Source organism: Bos javanicus, chromosome 13, assembly GCF_032452875.1.
Source record: "Bos javanicus breed banteng chromosome 13, ARS-OSU_banteng_1.0, whole genome shotgun sequence".
In the NCBI taxonomy this organism is placed as follows: Eukaryota; Metazoa; Chordata; class Mammalia; order Artiodactyla; family Bovidae; genus Bos; species Bos javanicus.
Genome location: NC_083880.1, coordinates 72,377,784 through 72,401,345, shown reverse-complemented (window position 1 = coordinate 72,401,345; position 23,562 = coordinate 72,377,784). Strand labels below are relative to the sequence as shown.

The following is a 23,562-nucleotide window of genomic DNA, read 5'->3' as shown; positions in this document are numbered from 1 at the left end:
ACACGTTCCTATTCTCCAAACCTGAGAAACGAACACAGGCCATTCTTTGGCCACTGTCTCACGACAGGAGCAAATAAAAACCTTGTCTGAAAGCTTGTCTTAATTGGTCAGTGACAGTTTTGCACCCACCCATCCTCTGAAAGTCAAGAGATCAATTAACAGTCTCACTACCATAGCTACACGTCCACAGGTGGCGGTCAGCCTGTCCCAAGAACCTCCTGCTTCTGAAAGTCCCCTATGCCAGGACTCCATGCTTCCTCAAACCCTACAAAACTCAGCTCTTGCTTGATTTGGACAGACTAACTTTGCAAAGTACGGCAATGACTTCAGCATCATATTGAATGGCAGCCTCATCTTTGACAAATGTGACCATGGTAGGATAAAGTTATCATAGAAGAATGGAAGAAGAGAGAAGTGTCTTTCAAGAGAAATCTTCTGAAAAGGGTAGCCTGGAAGCCCCATGATGGAGAACACACAGGAGTTGGCCAGGCAAAGAGCAGGGAACGTGACATCTGAGGCTGCTGGGAGCACAGGCCAGTGGGCACCTACTCTATTTCAGACCTCCTCCCAGAGCCATGCCTGGTCATCTCATTGGAAAGCCCCAGAATTCCCAAGGAATTGCATGACCAGCCCCATTGTAGAGGTGAGCAAGGCAAGGCTCAAAGTGGTTGGTAGCTTGTGTATAGCTCTCCAATCAGTTCCGAATCTACCCTCGATTCTAGGTACCAAAGCAACAGTTGTTGTGTACAAGCTGCTGACCCTCCCCTCTGCACGGAGACACACATCAAAGACCAAAGATGCACAGCCCTCAACCCGGCCAGTTGCAGACACCAAGAGATGTGCCTCGTGGAGATCTAAAGAGGAAACAATCAAAGCAGCCTACACGGCTCCCGCCTGCCCCGACACCGGGCCGTGAGAACACTTGTTCTGCGCAGATAAAACACAGTTCAAAAGCAACGAGGCAGCAAATGTGGCAGCTGCGCCCTGGGTCCTGCGGAGAGTGCGGTTTTATGTGGAAGTCTCACAGAGAGATACACCTCGGAGCGGGGAGGTGGTGGAGGAGGGGCAGAGAGGCCCTGTAGAGATGCAACTGGACAGGGAGAGGGCCTTGGGCTCAACTCCAACCAGATCCCATACGCTCGAGTCCAGGCCCACCGTCTCTTAATGAAGGATGATGGCACCATGGGTACAAACACGGGCTCGGGTGCCAAGCTGCCTGGGTCCAAATCTGCTGGCTTTTCAAGCTGTGCAACTTGTAAACTAAGTTATTATGTCTCTGCTTCCTCATCTAGAAAATGTGTATGACTATCATTTGGATTAAACAAATTTCTGTGCTTAGAACATTGCCTAGTGCAGAGAAAGCACTCAAAATTGTTAGCTATTACACACACACACACACACACATATATATAACTTATAAGGTAATATATTACTTACACTGTTTAATTCTTACAACAACCCTTCAGTTCAGTTTAGTTGCTCAGTCGTGTCCAATTCTTTGTGACCACATGAACCACAGCATACCAGGCCTCCCTGTCCATCACCAACTCCTGGAGTTTACCCAAACTCATGCCCATCGAGCCATCTCATCCTCTGTCGTCCCCTTCTCCTCCTGCCCCCAATCCCTCCCAGCATCAGGGTCTTTTCCAATGAGTTATCTCTTTGCATGAGGTGGCCAAAGGATTGGAGTTTCAGCTTTAGCATCAGTCCTTCCAATGAACACCCAGGCCTGATCTCCTTTAGGATGGACTGGTTGGATCTCCTTGCAGTCCAAGGGACTCTCAAGAGTCTTCTCCAATACCACCGTTCAAAAGCATCAGTTCTTTGGCTCTCAGCTTTCTTCACAGTCCAACTCTCACATCCATATATGACCACTGGAAAAACCATAGCCTTGACTAGACGGACCTTTGTTGGCAAAGTAATGTCTTTGCTTTTTAATATGCTCACTTTCACTTTTCACTTTCATGCATTGGAGAAGGAAATGGCAACCCACTCCAGTGTTCTTGCCTGGAGAATCCCAGGGATGGGGGAGCCTGGTGGGCTGCCATCTATGGGGTCGCACAGAGTCGGACACGACTGAAGTGACTTAGCAGTAGCAGAAGCAGCAGGTTAGTCATAACTTTCCTTCCAAGGAGTAAGCGTCTCTTAATTTCATGGCTGCAATCACCATCTTCAGTGATTTTGGAGCCCCCAAAAAATAAAGTCTGACACTGTTTCCACTGTTTCCCCATCTATTTCCCATGAAGTGATGGGAACAACAATCCTAGGAGGTTGATATAATTGCTTCTCTTTTGTAGATGAAGAAAATGAATGGGGTTTCATGCAAACCTGTGAGGTCTTAAGTGGGATTCTTTCCTGCCTGCCATATGTAATTTGGTGCCCGCCTGCCATATATAATTTGAAATAAAATTTGCAAACTAAACTCTTTGTCAGAGAGTCTAATTGGGTTTGTTTTTCCCATGATGATGACTTTCGTGCTTTGTTCCTGAATATCAAACATCAATTTCTCTCCAAAGAAAAAAGCTTTTCTCCTTATCAGTCCTTTGCACATTCTTATTCTGCCCACCAAGAAATCCAGGGCTCTGATTGAGGCCCAGAGAGGTTAGGGGATCTATCCAAAGCCACACAGCCAACAAGGGCCCAATCTGATTTCTGTATTCCATGCTGCTGAACCCCCAAAGCCCACACTGGCTTCCTACCCCCACTGTTTCTAAGCTGAGTGAACCAGAGCAGGTGACCTCATGACCCTGGGCCAGGGACTTTGTCTGCCAGGAAGGAGAGACTATGCCTTGGATGTGGCCTGCTGGGGGGCTGGGAGTCTCTGGAGCAAGTTTGGTGCTGTGGTCACTGCAGGAACCGCCTCCTCACCACTAAAAAGAGTCACATAAGATGGTGCCATCTGTTATATCAATAAAAACTATCTAGGAGGTAGTGAGAAAAGACAGTGATCAATACAACTTTGGTGGCAGAGTGTGCTACCAGGCACTTGGCTCCTCTGGGAGATGAGAGTTGTTGCCCCATTTTACAGACAGGGAAGTAGGGCCTTCCTAGCTGGCTCTAACCTCGCTTCTTCTAGACCTGGGCTATAACAGTGCAGTAGTCCATGAGCGCTTGGAATGTGGCTGGTCCAAACTGAGAGGTGTTTATGTGTAAAATACACATCAGGTCTCAAAGACTTGGAACAACAATAGCAAAAAAGACTATAAAGATGCCTCATCAATATATTTATATTGATTACATACTGAAGTGATAACATTTTGGGTATATGGGGCTAACTAAAATATTTTATTAATTTCAGTTGTTTCTTTTTCCTTTTTTAAATATGACTACTAAAAAATTGAAGTGATATAGACAGTATGCATAATATTTCTATTGGACAGTGCTGGTCAAGATGCTGTCCCAGCCACTACAGTTTCAGACTCAGAAACTTAGAGATAGCAAAAGCTGAATCCAATTCTCCACTCAGAAATGGGGAAACTGAGACTCATAGAGGGAGAGTGATGTTTAAGGCAAGAGGCTGGCACAGAGGCATTCATTCACTCAACAAATGCTGTTGTTCACTTGCTAAGTCACGTCCAACTCTTTTTGACCCCATGGACTGCAGCATGTCAGGCTCCCCTGTCCTCCACTATCTCCTAGAGTTTGTTCAAATTCATGTCCATTGACTTGGTGATCCAACCATCTCATCCTCTGTCATCCCCTTCTCCTCCTGCCTTCAATCTTTCCCAGCATCAGGGTCTTTTCCAATGAGTTGGCTCTTTGCATCAGATGGCCAAAGTATTGGAGCTTCAGCTTCAGTCCCTGCAATGAATATTCAGGGTTGATTTCCTTTAGAATTGACTGGTTTGATCTCTTTGTTGTCCAAGGAACTCTCAAGAGTCTTCTCTAGCACGATAGTTTGAAAGCATCAATTCTTTGGTGCTCAGCCTTCTTTCTGGTCCAACTCTCACATCTGTACATGACTACTAGAAAAATCTTAGCTTTGACTATATGGACCTTTGTCGGTAAAATGTCTTTTCTTCTAACATGCTCTCTAGGTTTGTCGTAGCTTTCCTTCCAAGGAGCAACTGCCTTTTAATTTCGTGGCTGCAGTCACCGTCCACAGTGAGTTCTAAGTTCTGGGATACAGCAGAGAACAAAATGTGGACCCACACTCCAGACCAGAGGTGACAAGGTGATGATGCAGGTTTCCTTGCCTGGCCCAAGACCCCTAGGGTAGCCGGGGCAGCCGGACTTGCATCAACCCCTCAGTTCCCCATTGTCAGCTCAGACCACAGAGCTCAGCGATGGAAAGACACAAGAAAACTCCAGCTCCAACCCAGAGCAGATCCACCTCAAAGACCCCTACTGAGCACCCCCAGCAGCTGCCAGGACAACCTGATGGACAGAGTGGTTCAGTGGGCACAGCCTGGCCGCCTGGCAGGCCTGTGATTCTACCCCTGGTGGTAACTTACATACCGTCGGCGTTACTGCAGATTTATGGCAAAAATTATCCTCTCTCTCAGCTCCATTTAAAGCCATTTGGAGCTCGCTTCCATCCTCGATTATAAATCTAATTGCACATTCCAAACAGACAAGCACTCATTAAGCTTTAATTATGCACATGTTGTTTTCAACAAACATTTTCATTTGGCCGCTGTAAGGGGGAATGGTTCCCAGGGGGCTGTCAGTGCTGCCTGTGGCTAGAGGGAGCTGGGGCCCGAGAAGTGGGTCAGGGCGGGGTCCAAGGGGAACGTCCAAGAGCAGGGCCAGGACCCCATCAGACCTGGCTCATGATCTTGATGGTTTCCCATCAGGCGTCCACTGCAGAAGATGCCACAGGTATGTTCTCAGCCCCAATGAGCCCGAGTCTCATCTAAGCTGAAGCCAGTGGGCAGCTCTAGGGTGTGGAAGGGGAACCCACACTCCCAGCCTTGAACGATAAGCTCTCCCTCCTCAGGAGCTGTCCCTGCTCTCACCCATCCCTTGCATTGCACCTGGCACCATCTTTCTCCAGAACCTTCCATGCCCTCCTGTGTCCACTCATCTATTCCACAGTGACAGACTATGCACAGACTCGATTGGGCAGTGAGGGGCCAGTGAAGATCATGACAGATAAGGACCCTGTCTGGTTCTGTCCAGGTGACTCTCCTCCAAGGTCCATCTTCCCCATGGTGGGGGGAAAATCAGAACGCTTTACCATAGCATTCAAAGCACTTAAGGACCTGAGTCCTGCCAGCCTGACCATCGAGGCTGGCCTCTCATCCCTCTCTCACATTCCTCCCTTGCTCTTTTGGAGATGTGTGGACCTCCCGGCATGGACCATGCTTTCCCTCCCTCTTGGCCTCTGTGGCTCTGAACTCTCCACCTGAATCTCCCTTTTCAATCTCTTCCTTGTTGTCAGCTCCCTTTCACTTCCACACTGTCCCTTCCAGGAAGCCATTGCTGACACCCATTCTCGGATCAGGCTGGCTGCCCCTCTGCTGGGGGGAAGCTATGGAAGCATTTATTGGACCCTGATGCTGTAACTGGGTTTCCCTGGTGTCTCAGATGGTAAAGAATCTGCCTGTAATGTGGGAGACCCAGGTTTGATCCCTGCATTGGGAAGATCCTCTGGAGAAGGAAATGGCAACCCACTCTAGTACTCTTGCCTGGGAAATCCCATGGACAGAGGAGCCTGGCCGGATACAGTCCATGGGGTCACAAAAGGTTGGATACCACTGAGCAATTAAACAACAATGCTGTAACCACTGCCACATGTCTGGCTCGTAAGACCAGCCTGCCCCACTATTTCTCCATAGCACCCTCTGCTCCAAGGGCTGGGAGGAGAGGCACCTACTCATTGTGTGGCCTTGAACAAGGCCTTCTTCTCTCTGGGCCTCAGTTTCCCCACTGGGACATGGAGGGTTTGAATGGGTGAGGCTCTCTGGGCCCCTTGCAGTGCAGTAAGTTTTAAGTTTTGCGGTTTGTGCAGGAGCTAAGAGCTTTCTCTTTCCCACCTGAAGAGTGGTCCTGAAGCCACCAACCCCCATTCAAAGGTTCAGCCAGGACCCTGGGAGCAGAGGGAGCCTACCAAACCAAGTATGGAGTGGGGAAAAGGCACCCACCCAGAGATGCGGACCAGGGGTGGTGGAGAGCTCTGAGGCCACGCCTCAAAGAGCTTCTGGAAAAACAAGGGAAATAAATGCTTGCTTTAAAATGCATATCAAGCCCCATTCACATCTGATGATGAACTGATGTTCTAGGGCAAGTTCCGTGGAAACAGACTCAGAGTGAAATCTGCCAGCTGGATGTTTATTGGGGAGCACTAAAGAAGAGCAAGGGAAGTTGGTGGGCAGAGGGCAAGTTGAACTGTGATGCAGTCAAAAACAGAGGCTTCAGTCTGTCCCAAGGAGACTCTGGAGCTGGGACGGCTCTGCAAAGATGAGTCAGGAGCCATTGCATTCCCAAGTAGGCTAGCCATTGGGTCCAGGCTGAGGCAGAGAAGGGTGTTTGATAAACTTGGACAAGGCTCCTCCTTCCACCAAAGGCAATTAATACCAAGAGAGAGACTCGACTGTGAGTAGCAGTAGCCGCCACTCCTCACAGCTGGCAGGATAAGCATCTTAGTCAGGGAGGGATCTGGGTGATTTACAACAGCTTCCTTTACAGCTATGATCATCCGTTCATTGTAACTAAACTGTGCAACATTTACAGCCTGCTTAATATGTCAGTGAAAGAGAACGTGTTAGTTGCTCAGTTGCGTCCAACTCTTTGCGACACCGTGGACTGTAGCCCACCAGGCTCCTCTGTCCATGGAATTCTCCAGGCAAGAATACTGGAGTGGTTAGCCATTCTCTTTGGGAGTTTTTAACTCATATAATCCTTACAACAACCCTGCAAGGTGAGCTGCTACTTTTTTAATTGGAGTAAAATTGCCTTACAACCTTGTGTTAGCTTCTGCTGCACAACAAAGTGAATGAGCTGCATGTGTACATACATCCCCTCCCTCTTGCACCTCCCTCCCACCCCCTCCCACTGAGTTACCACTTCTAAGGCTCCCATTTTACAGATGAGGAAACTGAGGTCAAGTGAGGTTAAGCTGCTTGCCCAAGGCCACATAGTTAGTAAGTGGTGGGAGTCAGGACTCAAAAGTCAGGATGTCCACTTCCAGAGCCCATTCTCTCATGACTGGGCTGGGCTACTTCCATGGCCTTGGCTGCTACTCACAAAGGCACAGAGCTACCTGCCTCCAGCCTGCTGCCCAGAGGCTGGGCTGCGGTCAGCAGTCTAGAGCCTCAGGCTGCCCAGAGCGGCCAGTATTTGTGCCTGACAATTATCCATCATCTGAGTGGTTGGGAACAAGTCCCAAAACTGATCCTTGCCAAAGACAATTAACTAAAAGCCACATGAGCATACGTTGGGGGAGGAGGGGGACTGTGGCGTGGAGATGGGGGGAGTGAGTGTGACTGAGACAATGAGAAGCAGATGATTTGGAAGATATTTTCTCCCCAGCGCTACAAAACAAGCCCTCAATCATGCCACAAAGGGCTGGTATTGTTGGAAGGGAAATATGTCAACGACAGCGTTCAATTGTGGGGCGGTTAAAAAAAAAAAGAAAGGAAAAAAAAAATCTTTTGAAATTGTGATTTGACCTAGAAAGGTTTTTTAGGTCACCTGAACTTGGCACTGATGCCTCTAACCCCAAAACCTAACACAGACAAAGTACCAAGTTCACTTCCTTTTGTCAGTGCCAGATAACCCAGGAAACGAATTGTATAAACACTGCTGCTGTATTTTTTAGTGTATGAAAATCAGCCCTCAGACTTGGGAGCCGGGAGGACAGTGGAGCAGGGCGGTTTTGGAAGCCCAGGCTCTGCACTTGGTCGCTGCGTGGCTAGGACAAGGACCTCAGTTCTCTGATTCTCATATGTCTCCCCTGTAAAGTGGGAATGGGACTGGCAGGACTGCGTGTGCTGCCTGGCAGTGTGTAGGCACCCTGAGGTGCCCTCGAGAGGCTAGATCTTTCTGTCGCTCCTGCCACTTGCCTAGGCTGAGGGCCACCCTCTGTTCTTGACTATGGAACTCCTATGCCCCAGGTCTGGACTCTCCCTGGGGACCTTGCAACACAGAAGCCAGGAAGGCAGTTAGAAGCAGTTAGAATCTCTGTCTTAACAGGGCTTTTCTCCCCAGACTCAGGAAGGGAGAGCAAACCCCATTCCAAGGCGGAGCACATGCCAACGAGTTCTTCAGATTCATCTCCACTATCAGGCCACCCAGTCAGAGATACATTACAGAACCTCAGGGCTGACGGGCTCTCAGACCTTCTCATTATCCCTCTGGGGAAAATTGAGCCTGGTAGATGGCCCCCAGTGACTGGCAACAGCATGCCAAGAGTTGCAATCACCACATTCCTAGGGTCTCTGACCCTGTGTTCCCCCAAAATGACAAACTCATCCTGGTTACCCTCAAAATCCAAGGTGGTATCAGCATATCCAAATTCCCCAGCCCCCAACCTGAGAATCTATGATGTACTGGCCATTGCCAGGCTCTGAGGGGACCAGGGACACAGAAACCATCCCCAGGGAAGGCTGGGTTCCAGAGGCAGTACAGACACCAGCACTGGTGACAGCTGGAGTGATGAGGGAGACACAGGTAGAGACAGGCCAGGTGGGTCAGCAGATGCACACCTGCCAGGTAGAGGAGCCACAGGATCAGAGAGCTGGGGTGTGAGGCCACAGGGAGGGTGAGAACACCGCGTGTGCGTGCGTGTGTGTGTGTGTGTGTGTGTGGCTGTGAGGTCAGCTATATAGAGTGCATGGGAAGAGTCAACATTCACTGAAAAACAACGGTGAGAGTCTGAAACAATATTCCTAAGAGAAGAGTAATAGGGGCGTGGGAGTGCCATCTAGTTTGGCCTGAGATAAAACATTCTGCAAAGCAACAGTTAAATAAACAGTTAAATAATTAAAGCAGCAGGGCAGGGATGTCAACGGAGAACTTCACATCAATGAAACAGAAAGAAAGTGCAGAATCAGACCCAACTCTGTACGGAAACACATTACATTCCGGTTACAGAGGGCACTTACTCTACGCCAGGCACAGCATGGAGTGCTTCACCTAGGATATTTCAGACAGCCTTTGCAAGGAGCCTGAGCCTGTAACTGAGATGCTACGACTCCTTTTTTACAGAGGACAAAAGCTCCATGTAAGCAGAGTGCTCAAGGTTACACGGCTACAAAGTGACAAAATCAGAATCTTAACTCTGCTAGCTCCTGCCCATAACAGCCACTCTATTTTGCCTCTCCTTTTGGAAAGAAAGAGACAAAGACCAATTATTTCATGAAAAGGATGAGGGGTTATCCTGTTCCCACTTAGGAACACTGGACTAGATACCCAGGCCAGCCATCCACCAACATGTCCTGAGAACAGATTCTAGAGTTAAGTATAAAAAGTCACGTTACAGGGAAATATCAGAAAACAGACAGAATGCTTATCAGATCTCTGGCAGCAGGATAACTTCCTCAGTCCTCAAAGCAATCACGGAGGGAGGGAGACTGACAGATTCAAATATATACGCATTCATATCTTCTGTAGAGGGAAGCATAATAAAACCAAAATGAAAAGGACATCAGACTAAGAAAATAGCAGCACCAACTATGAGACAGTTAATATATATGGTGCAGAAACGGCGTAGTCAAATTAAAGAGACAGCAAGGTGCTGACAGACAAGAAGACGCAAGAACGAACAGGAACGTCACACAGGAGGCAATCTAGCAAGAGACAAGTACATAGGGAAAAACGGAGCGCTTGATTCTGTGAACACGGGAGAAATGTACATGAAACACACCTACTGTAATGAAACTGGGATACTTTCCACGTTCGTGCCGTGGAAAGCAGCTTCCAGCCTACTGGAAAGGAACACGGCAGCCACCCCCAGGCAGACAGCCAGCGGGAAGCAGGGTAGATGAGTGCCCGAGACCAGTGCCGGCTGCCCAAGAGTCACCCCTCACCACGCTGCTCATTTGTCTCAAGTCCACAGAGTCTTCCTGGAAGCAGCTTCTGTTCTCCATGCCGGGGATGGTACCAGTGATGGACAGGCCACAGTCTCTGTCCTTCTGAGTATCTGGTGTACTGAAGAGGAAGGACCAGCCATTATAAACGGGTGATAAGTGCACTGGGAGCCAGAGTTCACGGGAGCATGGAGACTTCTCAGAGGAGGTTTCTAAGCCCACCTACCTGCAGGCTGAGCAGAATTAATCAGGTGAGGGAGAAACCACCAGGTGGGAGAGGGTGGTGGAAACAGAATTTGCCAAGGCCAGAGGGCAGGAGAGGAGGACCCACTTAAGGGAGGCAGTGAGAGCTGAGCTGCTCAGGCAAACAGGACCTGATGAGGCTTTTCAGGGCTACATGGAGTGGGGGTGGGGGGTGGAGACCTAAGTCCAGATTGTAAGCTACATTTTATTTTTTTACTAATTTTTATTGCAGTAGAGTTGCTTTACAATATTGTGTCAGCTTGTTGTTGTTTCACTGCTAAGTTATGTCTCTCTGTGACCCCATGGACTGTAGCCCACCAGGCTCCTTCTGTCCACAGGATTTCCCAGGCAAGAATACTGGACTGGGTTGCCATTTCCTTCTCCAGGGGATCTTCCCCACCCAGGGATTGAATCTGACTCTCGGCTTCCCTGGTGGCTCAGAGGGTAAAGCGTCTGCCTGCAATGCAGGAGACCTGGGTTTGATCCCTGGGTCAGGAAGATCCCCTGGAGAAGGAAATGGCAACCCACTCCAGTACTCTTGCCTGGAAAATCCCATGGACAGAGAAGCCTGGTAGACTACAGTCCATGGGATCCAAAGAGTTGGACACAAATGAGCGACTTCACTTTCTTTCTTTCTCCTGCATTGCAGGCGGTTCTTCACCACTAAACCACCAGAGTAGCCGTGTCAGCTTCTACTGCAGAGCAAAATGAATCAGCTCTACATATACATATACTCCCACTGTTTTGGATTTCCCTCCCATTTAGGACACCATGGTGCAGTAAGTAGAGTTCCCTGTAGTTTTAGAAGTCCAAGCCACAGCAATCAGAGAAGACAAAGAAATAAAAGGAATGCAAATTGGAAAAGAAGTAAGACTGTCATTGCTTGCAGATGACATGGTACCATACATAGAAAATCCTAAAGATGCCACCAGTAAACTACTACAGCTAATCAATGAATTCAATAAAGTTGCAGGATACAACATTAATACATAGAAATCACTTACATTCCTATACACTGACAACAAAAGATCAAAAAGAGAAGTTAAGGAAACAATCCCATTTACCATCGCAACAAAAAGAATTTTTCCAGTGGTCATGTATGGATGTAAGAGTTGGACTATAAAGAAAACTGAGCACCGAAGAATGGATGCTTTTGACCTGTGGTGTTGGAGAAGACTCTTGAGAGTCCCTTGGACTGCAAGGAGATCCAACCAGTCCATCCTAAAGGAGATCAGGCCTGGGTGTTCACTGGAAGGACTGATGCTAAAGCTGAAACTCCAGTACTTTGGACACCTGCTGAGAAGAGCTGACTCATTTGAAAAGACCCTGATGCTGGGAAAGATTGAGGGCAGGAGGAGAAGGGGATGACAGAGGATGAGATGGCTGGATGGCATCACCGACTCAATGGACATGGGTTTGGGTCGACTCCGGGAGTTGGTGATGGACAGGGAGGCCTGGTATGCTGCGGTTCATGGGGTCGCAAAGAGTCGGACACGACTGAGTGACTGAACTGAACTGAACTGAAGGAGGCAAAAAACCTGTACACAGAAAACTGTAAGATACTGATGAAAGAAATCAAAGACAACACAAACAGATGGAGAGATACACCATGTTCTAGGACTGGAAGCGTCAATATTGTGAAAATGACTACACTACCCAAAGCAATCTACAGATTCAGTGCAATCCCTATCAAATTACCAATGGCATTTTTCATAGAATGAGCTGCATTTTAGAAACTGGCCTCTGGCCTTGGGTGGAAAATGGATTGGGGGAGATAGGATTGCAGCCTGTCTAGGGAGCCAGGCAGAAGCTTCTGTGATGATCCAGGGCCAGCACCTGGAAGCAGGACTCTGAGCAGGGTAGAAACACTTGCTAAAGAAATAATAAGTAAAAGAGCATGGCAGTGATTCAAAAATAGAAATTTATATTGATGGTTAGAAAGGGAAGCAGGGTTGAAGTCAGAATAAAACCACGACAATCTCCAGTGTATTTTCCAAAATTCAGAACTAAGAGTCTCAGAGATGAATGAAACCTGCCAAGAGCAAGGGATCACCCAGGAGTCAGAAAAGGGGTGACTCACACAGTTTTGCAAACCCTAATTTCCTCTCCTTGGTCACACACTTCCTTCTGATTTCTTTTTCTGATGATTCATAAGAAAAAAAAATTTCTCTGTTTAAATTCAAACCAAAAATGCTTGAACTCCGGAGCTTACCCTACCCAAGCCTTAACCTCTGCCCCTCAGCCAACAGAACTCAATTTAAACCCAGGTAACTAAAAAGACACTGGCTGCCAAGAAACCAAGAGGAAACTAGAGGTTTCTAGCTTTATTGTGGCTGTCAAAGGCCCCATGGGGCCTCTGAGACCCTAGGAGGGTCTTCAAGCAGCAACTCACAGGCCCAGGTCCACAGCCCTTAGCCAGGACCCATAGAGTTTCAGAATTCAGAATTTGTTTGGATTTCAGAAAAGTGAGGAAGTGATAATTCCACAAATTAGGTAGTAGCCTCTGTGGAGTCCGAGTTAAGACACTTTCAGATTTCTACAGTGAATCCCTAGAGGGCTAGGTAGAGATTATGTCTGTCAGTTTAGATCAGACTTGGGAGCTGAATGAGTTTGCAGCATATTTGCAAAATAACTGCTGGTTTCAGAGCCTTTTGGATCTCAAATAAGGCAGTTTAGAGTTGACTCGAGCACTGGGCGCACATGTGCTGGGCCCTTGGGACACCATCCCACTGTATGCCCATCTTACAGATGAGGAAACTGAGGCTCAGGAAGGTAAAGGAAACTGCCCAAGGTCTCACAGCTATTAGGCGACTGAGCTGGGATTAGAACCCAGATCTTACATCCTTCCATGGGCACACATGATCTGCCAGGCTGCTGAAATTCCAGGCAGTGCTTAGCATTACAGGAAATGTGGGCAGCATTGGGACCTGGCCAAAACCAGGTGCAGACTTCCCTAGAAGTCCAGTGGTTAAGAACCCACCTTCCAATGCAGGGGTCACAGGTTCGATCCCTGGTCGGGGAGCTGAGATCCCACATGCCTCAGGGCAACTAACACAGCCAAAAATAAATAACATAAATAAATATATTTTAAAAGACCAGGTGCAACAGGAATTGGGTGCCTGCAAGATGCGCATCCCCTCAGGCAGGCCCAGGAGCATCGACCCTCCTCACAAGCCCAGAGCTCCCCGCATCCACTGTAGATATGGTCCCCAAAGGCCTCAGAGTCCACTGGGGGATATTTTTTAAAAGAAAAATGGTAAATGTAGTAAGTCATTTACTTAGTATGTTGGACGGTTCTGAGACCTATATGAGAAAAAACGGTGGGGCAGGTGAGATGAGTCGGCAGTGGTGAGAGTTTGAACAGGGTAGTCAAGGTGGGCCTCCCTGAGAAAGTGACAGTCGAGCAAAGACTGCGAAGAGGTGAGTGAGCCAGCCAGGCAGGTATGTTGGGGAGAGGCCGGGCAAAGACCCAAAGGTAGGAGTGTGCTGGTGGAGACCACTAAGGTGGGCAGAGCTAGTGAGGGGGGCGGGAGGGGAGGCCAGAGAGGTTAACAGGGGAGAGAGTGTACCCCCAGATGGCACTGAGATTACCCCTCCCCGGAGAGAGGAAGGCAGCACTTTTTCCGCCTGCCTTATCTGATGCTGTGGTTGGAGGAGCGGGCGAGGGCAGGCGTGAGGGCAGCACACGTAGCCCGGCACATCCGAGGAACCTCAGAGGGGCCCCAAGCAGCTGACATCCGCTCGGCCTGCGGCTTCTTCCTGTGGCTTCTGCATCTCAGGCTGCCCCCATGGCTGCTATTTTTGCTCCTGTTTGGGGTTCAAGGCAGGGCTCCTCTGTGCACGGGGCCAGGGGCTGCTGGGCCCAGCCCCTCTTCGGGTTTCCTCTGCTCAGAGCAACAGGGAGGAGCTGTTTAAATGTTCCAAGTATCTTTGGGGACACTTCCTGTTCAGTAAGTGGGAAAGAAGTAGGAATTTGTTATAGGTATCATCCTGTCAACCTCTTGACCCTCTAAGCTCAGAGAGGTTAGGTGGCTAGTCTGAGGTCACACAGCCAAGTCAAACCACAGGCTGAGGATTCTGATCCAGTCAGTCTAGGTCTGAAGGCTGTAAATTAGCAAGGGGCTCTCTGCATTTACTATCTAAAGTAATGTTTACCAAGCAGACAGTCTGTGTTATCCAGACTTATAGAAGGTATGAGACTAAAGGTACATCATCAGTTCAGTTCAGTTGCTCAGTCATGTCCGACTCTTTGTGACCCCATGGACTGCAGCACACCAGGCTTCCCTGTCCATCACCAACTCCCGAGGCTTGCTCAAACTCATGTCCATCAAGTCGGTGATGCCATCCAACCATCTCATCCTCTGTTGTCCCCTTCTCCTCCTGCCCTCAATCTTTCCCAGCATCAAGGTCTTCTCAAATGAGTCAGCTCTTCGCATGAGGTGGCCAAAGTATTGGAGTTTCAGCTTCAATTTCAGTCCTTCCAATGAATATTCAGGACTGATCTCCTTTAGGATGGACTGGTTGGATCTCCTTGCAATCCTAGGGACTCTCGGGAGTCTTCTCCAACACCACAGTTCAAAAGCATCCATTCTTCGGCGCTCAGCTTTCTTTATAGTCCAACTCTCACATCCATACATGACTACTGGAAAAACCATAGCTTTGACTAGATGGACCTTTGTTGGCAAAGTAATGCCTCTGCTTTTTAATATGCTGTCTAGGTACATCATACATGCCTTCAATCCCCTCCGAGCATCATAGCACTGATGGGAAGGACTGTGATACAGTGGGCACAAGAGAGGGGCCTCTGGCTCAAACTGTTGGGGCTGGGATGAGGTGGCGATCAGAGAGGGTTTCTAGGGACCAGTTATGCCACAACATGGTCCGCGGGAAAAGGCAAAGAGGGACGTGCCTGGGGGCCCAGTGGTTAAGAATCCACCTGCCAATGCAGGGGACACGGGTTTGATCCCTGGTCCAGGAAGATCCGACATGCCAAGAAGCACTGAAGCCTGTGCACCACAACTTCTGAAGCCTGCACACCTAGAGCCCCTGCTCTGCAGCAAGAGAAGCCACCGCAAGGAGAAGCCCACACGCTGCAGTGAAGAGCAGCCCTCACTCCCCACAACAGAGAAAGCAAGCGCACAGCAACGAAGATCCAGCACAGCCAAAAATAATGACTTAATTTTAAGGTGAGTTAGTCGCTCAGTCGTGTCTGAATTTTTTCGACCCTATCAGAAGCTATCAGGACCCCTTCAGGCTCCTCTGTCCAGTTCTCCAGGCAAGAATACAGGAGTGGGTAGCCATTCACTTCTCCAAGGGATCTTCCCAACCTAGGGATCAAACCCAGGTCTTCTGCAATGAAAGTGACTTTTTTTTTTTTTTTTAATCATCTGAGCCAATTTATTAACACAAAAAGAAAGGCGGGAGTTCGAGGAGTAAAGGAAGCATATTCTGGATAAAAGAGTCTGGGTGCACAAAACCAAGAAGCATGTTCTCTCGGCTAGCGGGAAGGAGCTTTAGGAAGCAGGAGGGCAGTGATTCTGCCTGGGAGGGAGGAGGCAGAAGCCAGCTCTGACTGCAAAGCCTGAGATCCAACAGGGGCCCCAGCCCCACTAGCAGGCATATGAAAGATTTCAGAACAGATCCAGTGGCTCCAAGTGACCAAGGATTCAAGCAGAGGAGCTGCTCGTGGAGACTGCACTGGGGGAGGGTCTGTGAACAGAGCAGACTCTAAGAGGGAAGGTGCAGCTAGGGAGTCCTGGATAGAGGCTCCTGTGTCGCCCAGGCACAGGTGATAGAGAAGCAGGGAGACGTGGCTGTGGCCTAGGGGTGCAGTCATCAGGGAGTAGGGCAGAGAGAGGGGTCAGGGATGACTTAAGCCAAGCACTGGAAGGCCATGAGGTTTACCAGGATGGGGTGACGGGAGCGGGCATGTCTGGGGATGGTCGCACGTGCATCAAGATCAGGACCATTCAGAGCCACTGTCTCCTTCAAATGAACTTTCTGGCGGCTCTGAGGATGTGCAAACCAAGGCTGCCTCTCTACACTATTTCCCCGTCCTTAGTGGCTGGCGGTTCCCACGCCTCAGCTGTAAGACCTGCAGAAGGTGAGAATGTTGCCTGAAGTCTCAGAGTCAGAAATCACGAGAGCAAAGCCTGCCCATCCAGGCTCTCCTATGCCCATTCTCATGTCCAACTCGACAGACACTCCATAGCGGGGGACCCTCACACCCTCCCTGGAAAACGGCACCGCAGGGTCTGGGAGAAGCTAGGGAATTCAATCCCATCTCTGATAGTTCAGGACTTTGCTTGTCATTGTTCCACACGTGTGAACACCTGCCAGGCCCCCTGACTAGACAGAGACCATGACTCCTGGATAGCCCTCGGGCCCCCAAGACCATCACAGGGGGTGCCACAGGGGCGCCCGCTCAGGAAACTCTGCACCCCTGCCTCTGCCCCTAATTTCATTAATTACTGGTTTGTGGCTGCATGAGGAGGCCTTGTGGGTGCCACTAATCATGAGAAGGAAATTAACTTCAAACACGCAGTTCATCCTCTTCTGGAGGGTCCCCATACAGCCTTGACTTCCAACACGGAATAAAGCATCTGGAGTTTCTGGGACCAGCCTAAATTATTTCTCTGAAGGAATCAGGGGCCAAAAAAGGTAGAGAACTTGCCCCAGATCATGAAGCAATTACTTAGCAGGCTACGTACACGCAACTCTGGTTTCCCACTCCCCGGGAACCTTTGTTCTTTCCGTAATTTTCAGGGGTGCCTGTTGTGTGCCACACCCTGTCAAAAGCTCTGCAGGGCGCCTTCCTCGAGAGAGACATGAGTGTTTTTATTTACTGAGCACCAACAAAGTGTTTGTTTAATCCTCCTAACAATCCATCACTTTGTAGGAGAGGAAACTCTGGTTCAGAGAGGTAAGGTGCTGAAGATCACACAGCGAGCAGGGAGCTCATGGCCAAGTCTTAACTGGGTTCAGCTTCTGTTCTCCCGGTTCAGGGGGGGTGTGGGTGATACTCCAGCCACACCGTCTCCTCCAAGACCTCTCCTCCCTCCCTCCCCAGGTCTTCCTCCCTGACCCAGGGTTCTCAGCTAACACTGGTTTACTAAAGGGACTACTGTCTTGAGATCCCAATTGTATTCTACAATGCCGGTGACTGGTATTCGATAAGCCTTCACGAAGTGTTAAAAATAAGAGTCAGTTCTGTGTCAAGACAGCCAGTAAACCCCTGTAATTTACTCCTCTCCCTGTCAAGAGCTCATGGGTGTGATCAGAGACATAGAGAAATTTGTATCAGCCAGGGCTGCAAAAAACGACTGTGGCCCTGTATTCAAGCTTCCTAAGAAGAGAACCAGAACACAGAGCCTCGGGCTACAAGCACAAGGGGAGAGTTCCCCGGGTCGTACACACCTATGCACGCACACACACACAGTCAGCACCACACAGAAAAGTAGGTATCATTGTTCCCATTTTGTGGATGAGGAGACAGACTTGCAAGGCTCAAGAAGCTTGCCCAGTGTCACAGACCGTATTTGAGGCAGAGCTGACATTTGCAACCGGTACCTGATCGGCCCCTGACACACAGTGGGCACTCAACAGCTACTTCCTCCATGGATGGCTGGCTCCAAAGCCTGCTGAGCAAAGCCTGTGACTGCCTGCTTTGACACCCAGTGTGCAGAAAGTAGAGAGCACACACTTCTTGGTCTCAGTTGACCTGGGATTTTCCGAGCCCAGGAAAGAAGGCCTGAGAGTGTTACAGGGCTTCCATTTCTGGGACGCACATGCTCACTGCTGGATTTGCAACACTGACAGTGACTGTGATGAATCAGAGCGCCAGAAGAGGTCAGGCCTCCTGCTCGCTCTGCTCAGCGGGGTGCAGCCCTGCCAAGTGTGACAAGCCCCACCTCCAACTCGGCCAACTCCTATCTCAAAGACGATCTCCCCAGGGACAGCGGGGAAAATGCCACGGATGTTGGGTTTCTGCACTCACATTCCCGGTCACCTGTTACATGTGTATGTATTCCCCCTGAAATCTGTTACCATGTCTTTTCTCATTTTTTGCTGTCCTTTCAACTGGTTATCTTTTCAAAATCGTTAATGGAGTAGAGGAAAAGGTGGCACTCACCACAACGGGTGAGGGCTTTTTCCTGATTCCACAAACTCCTAAATCCAATGGAAGAGGCAGCTCAAACTTTGCTCCTGGTGACATCCCCGGCTACCCCTCACCCCCGCTGCCTTGAAAGGCTCTTCCCACCCCTCATCCCAGGTACCTGCTGGGCTCCTACCATGCCATGGGCCAGATGTACCCTTGTTTCAATCTGAGTTAGCCATATCGCCCCACCATACCTGGCCAGGCCTACTGCAGGGCATGCTAAATGGACGGATAAGTGAAAGAACAAATGCTCTCTGAGCATTTAGGCACCGACACCTGCTCTCCAGGGGCTGGCACCAGCCACTGCCAGAATTCCTTTTTAGGAAGGAGTTGCCAACTGCAGGCCTCCTGGACCTTCCAAAGCATCTTCATTCTACAACGTGACAGACACCTGTCCATCCCTGCCGGCCCCCACCCAGACATCATCTGTCTTCACCCTGGCAGTGCCAGCCTGACCACCTCTAACCCAGGAGGTGGTGGGCGCCTGCTGCTTACCTTCTGCTGAAACACACCTGCAATGCACCAGCGTCTTGTTAGTAGAAGGAGCCCGAGTCTCATTCCACAGAAGCCCAGGCAGCGAGAGAACGCGCCCGCGACAGCCTCTGTGCAATTCTGCTGCATAATCAGCAGAGAAAGAGAAAAATGCCAGAAATAGCAAGCTTTATAAGCCCTCCTGACAACTCTTGGTCCTCTATTGGCTGGAGGCCCGGCACCCCCGCCCCCCATCCCATTCCTATAAGGTGAAATGGAAAAACCTGTTATTTAACCTCTTTTATCAAAATCCATCTTCTATCCCAATTTGGGCCTGTGCGTTCAGAGCTCCTGGTGGCTCCAGGTCTCATGGAGCGGAAGGGGAGGCAGCCTGGCTCCGTATTATTTGTGGCTTAAGAGCCTTCCCCACTTATGTCCACTGCCCTGGGAGCGGGTGCTGGACTGCAAGGGCTTTCAGAAGGCAATTTGGCAGCATCTGTCAACGTGTGAAACTTGCATGCCGTTTCATTTGGCAATTAGACTTCCAAGTATCCATTCTGCAGAAATACCTGTACCTGCGTGCACCATGCAAGCCCACTGATGTTGCTCATTACAGAGCAGAATTAGAGGCAGGCTAAACGTCTAAAACGGGGTCAGGCTGAACCGACTGAAGTGCATCCATTCTATGGAATATGATGGAATGAGGAAGATGTGTAGGTACTGACTTAGAACCGGTTGGGAGAAAGTCAAGGACATGATCCCCTTTTTATAAAAACCATAATTGCATATGTATTTGGATACGCACTATAAAAGATGCCAAACTGTTAATAGTGCTTAACCTGGGGCGTAGGAGAAGGAGGTATTTTCAGCTGCTGCTTTTTTTCTATTTCATTTTTTTTTTCTTTTCCACAAGCATGTACTACATTTGTAGTTTAAAACAAAAACATAAGAGCCTCCCTGGTTCCTTTCCCACTCCTCTGAAACCAGCAGGCCAAGCAAGGCCCAAGGTCACCCACCATAAAGCGGAATTAAGCCCAGGACAGTGCTGGCCCGAAGCACTATGGATCCCCCAGCAGCCTCACTGACATTCATACAAGCAAGGTTAAATCAGGGCTTGGTGAAGAAGGTGGACTTTGGAATAAAACAGAATTGGGTTTGAATTGCTGCGCTGCCTGCTGGAACAGTTAACTTCCCTGAGCCTCAGTTTCTTCATCTGTTAAATGGGGATGACAGTGCCTACTAAATACCATGTAGTGTAGGGGGTGGTATGAAGCTAATTTTAATCTTTTGGACATTACAGAACCATCAGAGGCTGCTGAGAAAGCACCACAGAGCTGAGGGCATCCAGGACTAAGTGAGAGGGGTCCTGGGGGGTCACCCCACTTATCACAATAAACTATGAGACAGAGAGAAGGGCCTGGGCAACAGCAACTGCCACATGATAATGGGGGTCACTGCTCAGCACGTCAGCAGTAGGATGGATTGAGGGGATTAGAAAAGGCTTCAGAGAGAGCAGTCCAGAGGTTAGGACTCCATCCTTCCACTGCAGGGGGCACGGGTTCAATGCCTGGTTGGGGAACTAAGATCCCACATGCCGTACCGCATGGCCGAAATAAATAAGTAAATTAAAATAATTTCAAAAAAGAAAGAAAGAAAAGGCTTCAAAGAGAAAGAAGTCCTGCTTCTGCCTCTGTCAGGCAATTCTTCATTGCAACATTATTTTTGAGAATATGGTAACAAAAATAAAATCCACTGAGAGGGGTTAAATCACAACTCTGGTTAAATCACAACTCTCTGGACAGTGGAATACTAGGCACCTATGAAACAGTCAGCATTCACTGCTACGGAAAGAAGCTCACGTTTGTTGAATGTTAATCTCGATCACTGGAAACCAGAGATGCTGATAAGTAAAAGGTGTAGCTGACTGGAACACAGAGAGAGTGAAGGTAAAAGCCCCTCAGTTATCATGTTTTCATCCATTCACTCATTGAGCGTGTTCTGCTCCCTCTGCCTAGGTCCCACATCAAGAAGGGCGGGCTTCCAGACGCCAGGGCAATGTGTGAGCAGGGCACTGTTGGTATCATCAAAAAGACATCCCAGGGGCTTCCCTGGTGGCCCAGTGGCTGAGACTCTGCACTTCCAATGCAGGGGCCCCAGTTCAATCCCTGGTCAAGGAAACTAGAATCCACACGCAACTAAAAAGAGATCCTGTGTACCACAACTAAAACCCAGTGCAGCCAAAATAAATACCAATAAATGTTTTTAAAATTAAAAAAAAGACCCCCTAGCTCACACATGTAGTGAAAGGTTATGGTGGAAGGAAGACAGTGTTCACAACTAAGGGCCCAGGGTCATGGGCTGAGTGAGGCTTCACAGAACAGGTGTCATTCGGGTTGATATTTGCAGGAGGGGCCAAGTTTGGGTGCACGGAGAACGGAGGAAGCATGTTAAGAGGGGGGCTGATATGGGATAAAGGCAGGAGGTCCTGACATTCTCCATCAAACACAACTCCACCACGTGTTGGGGGGAAGGGAGGCTGAGTCTGAGGACAGAAGATTCTGGATGTCTTGGAAGGAGGAACGCTGGGGTTGTGACCATGCTGTCCTCAGTGTGCAGTGACAGAGCAGCGTCCCAACCTGACTCGCTCACCCTGAGAGTCCCAGCCCCACGGGGCAGATGGTGCTGAGTGAGGCAGGAGCGCCCCTTTGGCAGGTTGGGTACCGGCAGCTCAGCTAGGTGAACGCCAGCACCTAGATTTTGGAAGGAGGGCTCTTTGCTCGGCGCTGAGTACTTGGCCCAGCAGTGCAGGGTGATGGGGGTCCCAGCTCGAAAGATCCTCTGCTCAGCTGCCCATGTTGCAGAGCCAGGGAGGGGCCCCTGCACCATGATGAAACTCAGCATTTTCTTAGTTTTATTTTTATTTTTCAGATTTTTGATGGTTCTGGTTCAAAACAAAGAGAGATGACTCAGCTTCCTGTGAAAGGGCTGCAGCCCTTTTGGAAAAGGTGGTTCTGTTCTAATGCTTCTCTCTTCCCCGTCCTCCAGGCAGCTCATCCCGGCTGCCTTGTTTTCCTTGATGATCAGCTATTCCCAGAGTGGGGACAGGGACAAAAGCTAGGCTCTAGGGGGATGGGGGGGGTGTCAGATGGCCTGAGTCTGAGTGCTGACCCAGGTCCTTACTCGCTGAGAAGTGAAGTGAAAGTCACTCAGTCGTGTCCGACTCTTTGTGACCCCATGGACTATACAGTCCATGGAATTCTCCAGGCCAGAATACTGGAGTGGGTAGCCTTTCCCTTCTCCAGGGGATCTTCCCAGCCCAGGGACTGAACCCAGGTCTCCTGTATTGCAGGCAGATTCTTAACCAGCTGAGCCACTCGCTGAGAAGACCTGGACAAAGTTAAAGCCTATCTGAGCCTGCGTTAAGAATCTCTCGCAGGATCTCTGTACGAAGCAGCGGTCTCCTATGGAAAGGGTGGACCGTAAACATCACTGTTAATACCAGCAGGCACCTGTGCTGAGGTCCTACTGTCCCTACATTATCTTACTGAAGCCTCACCCCTGCCCAGCCCAGGTTCCTATTTTACAGATGAGGAAACTGAGGCTGAAAGCAATAAGCTGCCTCGAGATCCCATCTCCCCATTCCCGAGAATCAGGGCCCACATCCCAAGCCAACTGAGAACTGAACCTGTACGAGCTTGTGCTTTCCATCTGACTCTCCCAGCCAAGCACACCAGCCCCTCACTGCCTCCCTCTTGACTGGCAACACGGAATCATTGTTCTCAGATGATGGAAAATTTCAAACCAAGGCTTCATAAAAATAATTCCATGAAGGGCTCAGAAAGAAACCTTCAATAATAGCACACCATTTCTTCCCCCTCGGACTAGGAATCCACAAAAGCTGCCTGTGTAGCATCCCAAGGAGATGCAAGAAGCTGTTAGGAAAACCCCTTCAGAGTGCAGATAAAACCGAAAAGCTGAGAATGAGGTGTGAGCTCATGCAAATAAAGAGGAAAGGACTCTAAAAAGGACCCGGATTTCAAACAGGCACCTGGCAGCACAACAGGGTGGGGTCTCTCAAACCTTTGTCCTGGAACTAATGGAAAAAAACAGATCTGGCGCAGGTGAACACAAGGTAACTCAAGACAGCAAGAACCCCACTTTCCATGGCCCTTTCCCCTGCATCACCCCAAAGCATGCACTGACAGAACAACCTTAATAGTAACTGACTAATTTTAAACCCTGTGATTACCAGGGTTGATTTCCATGGAACCTTCCTTTCACAGCACCGAGACGCGCTCATGAGCGGTAATTGCCAAGTTCAGTTTTAGCTCTGTCATACGCAGTCATCGGCGCTAACTAAGGCGGCCGCTCCCTTGCCAGGTAAGCCGGTAATGAAGTCGGCTTTGCGGCTGAATTTCACAATATTGTGATGCCGCCGTCAGCACCTACAAATGCTGAGAAGCCATGGAGCTGCTTCGAGGTAGAACAAATCTCGCCCCGGGGAAGTAACTGGAGCCACTCTGAGTCTCTAAGGGGTCCTGCCTGGATCCTCACAACCACCAGGGTTCGTGGTTGCTTAACCCCACGTGCTGCCTCGCTGGAAACGCTGATCACCGTGGGGCCACCTTGCACACGTGGGGGTGCTCCCTTCCCTGCCTCCCGACATCCCCTGCAACTGCCTCCCACTTCCCCTCTCCATCCCGACGGCCCTCCCCGCAT

At 49.5% G+C, this 23,562-nt stretch overlaps 1 protein-coding gene across 8 annotated transcripts in view; it reads right to left on the bottom strand.

The window, feature by feature from the left end:
• The window catches only part of TOX2 (TOX high mobility group box family member 2), a 155,493-nt gene that overhangs the window by 103,933 nt on the left and 27,998 nt on the right, over positions 1–23,562 (bottom strand). Inside the window, exon 1 of one of the 8 annotated variants that reach the window (XM_061437647.1) lies at positions 18,868–23,548. The exons of 6 other annotated variants lie outside the window; for them this stretch is intronic. In XM_061437647.1, coding sequence (XP_061293631.1) covers positions 18,868–19,098 — 231 coding nt within the window. In that variant the 5' untranslated portion in view covers positions 19,099–23,548. Of the gene's footprint in view, positions 1–18,867; positions 23,549–23,562 lie in introns of those variants that run through there. One more of the 8 variants, XM_061437649.1, reaches the window with a different exon arrangement.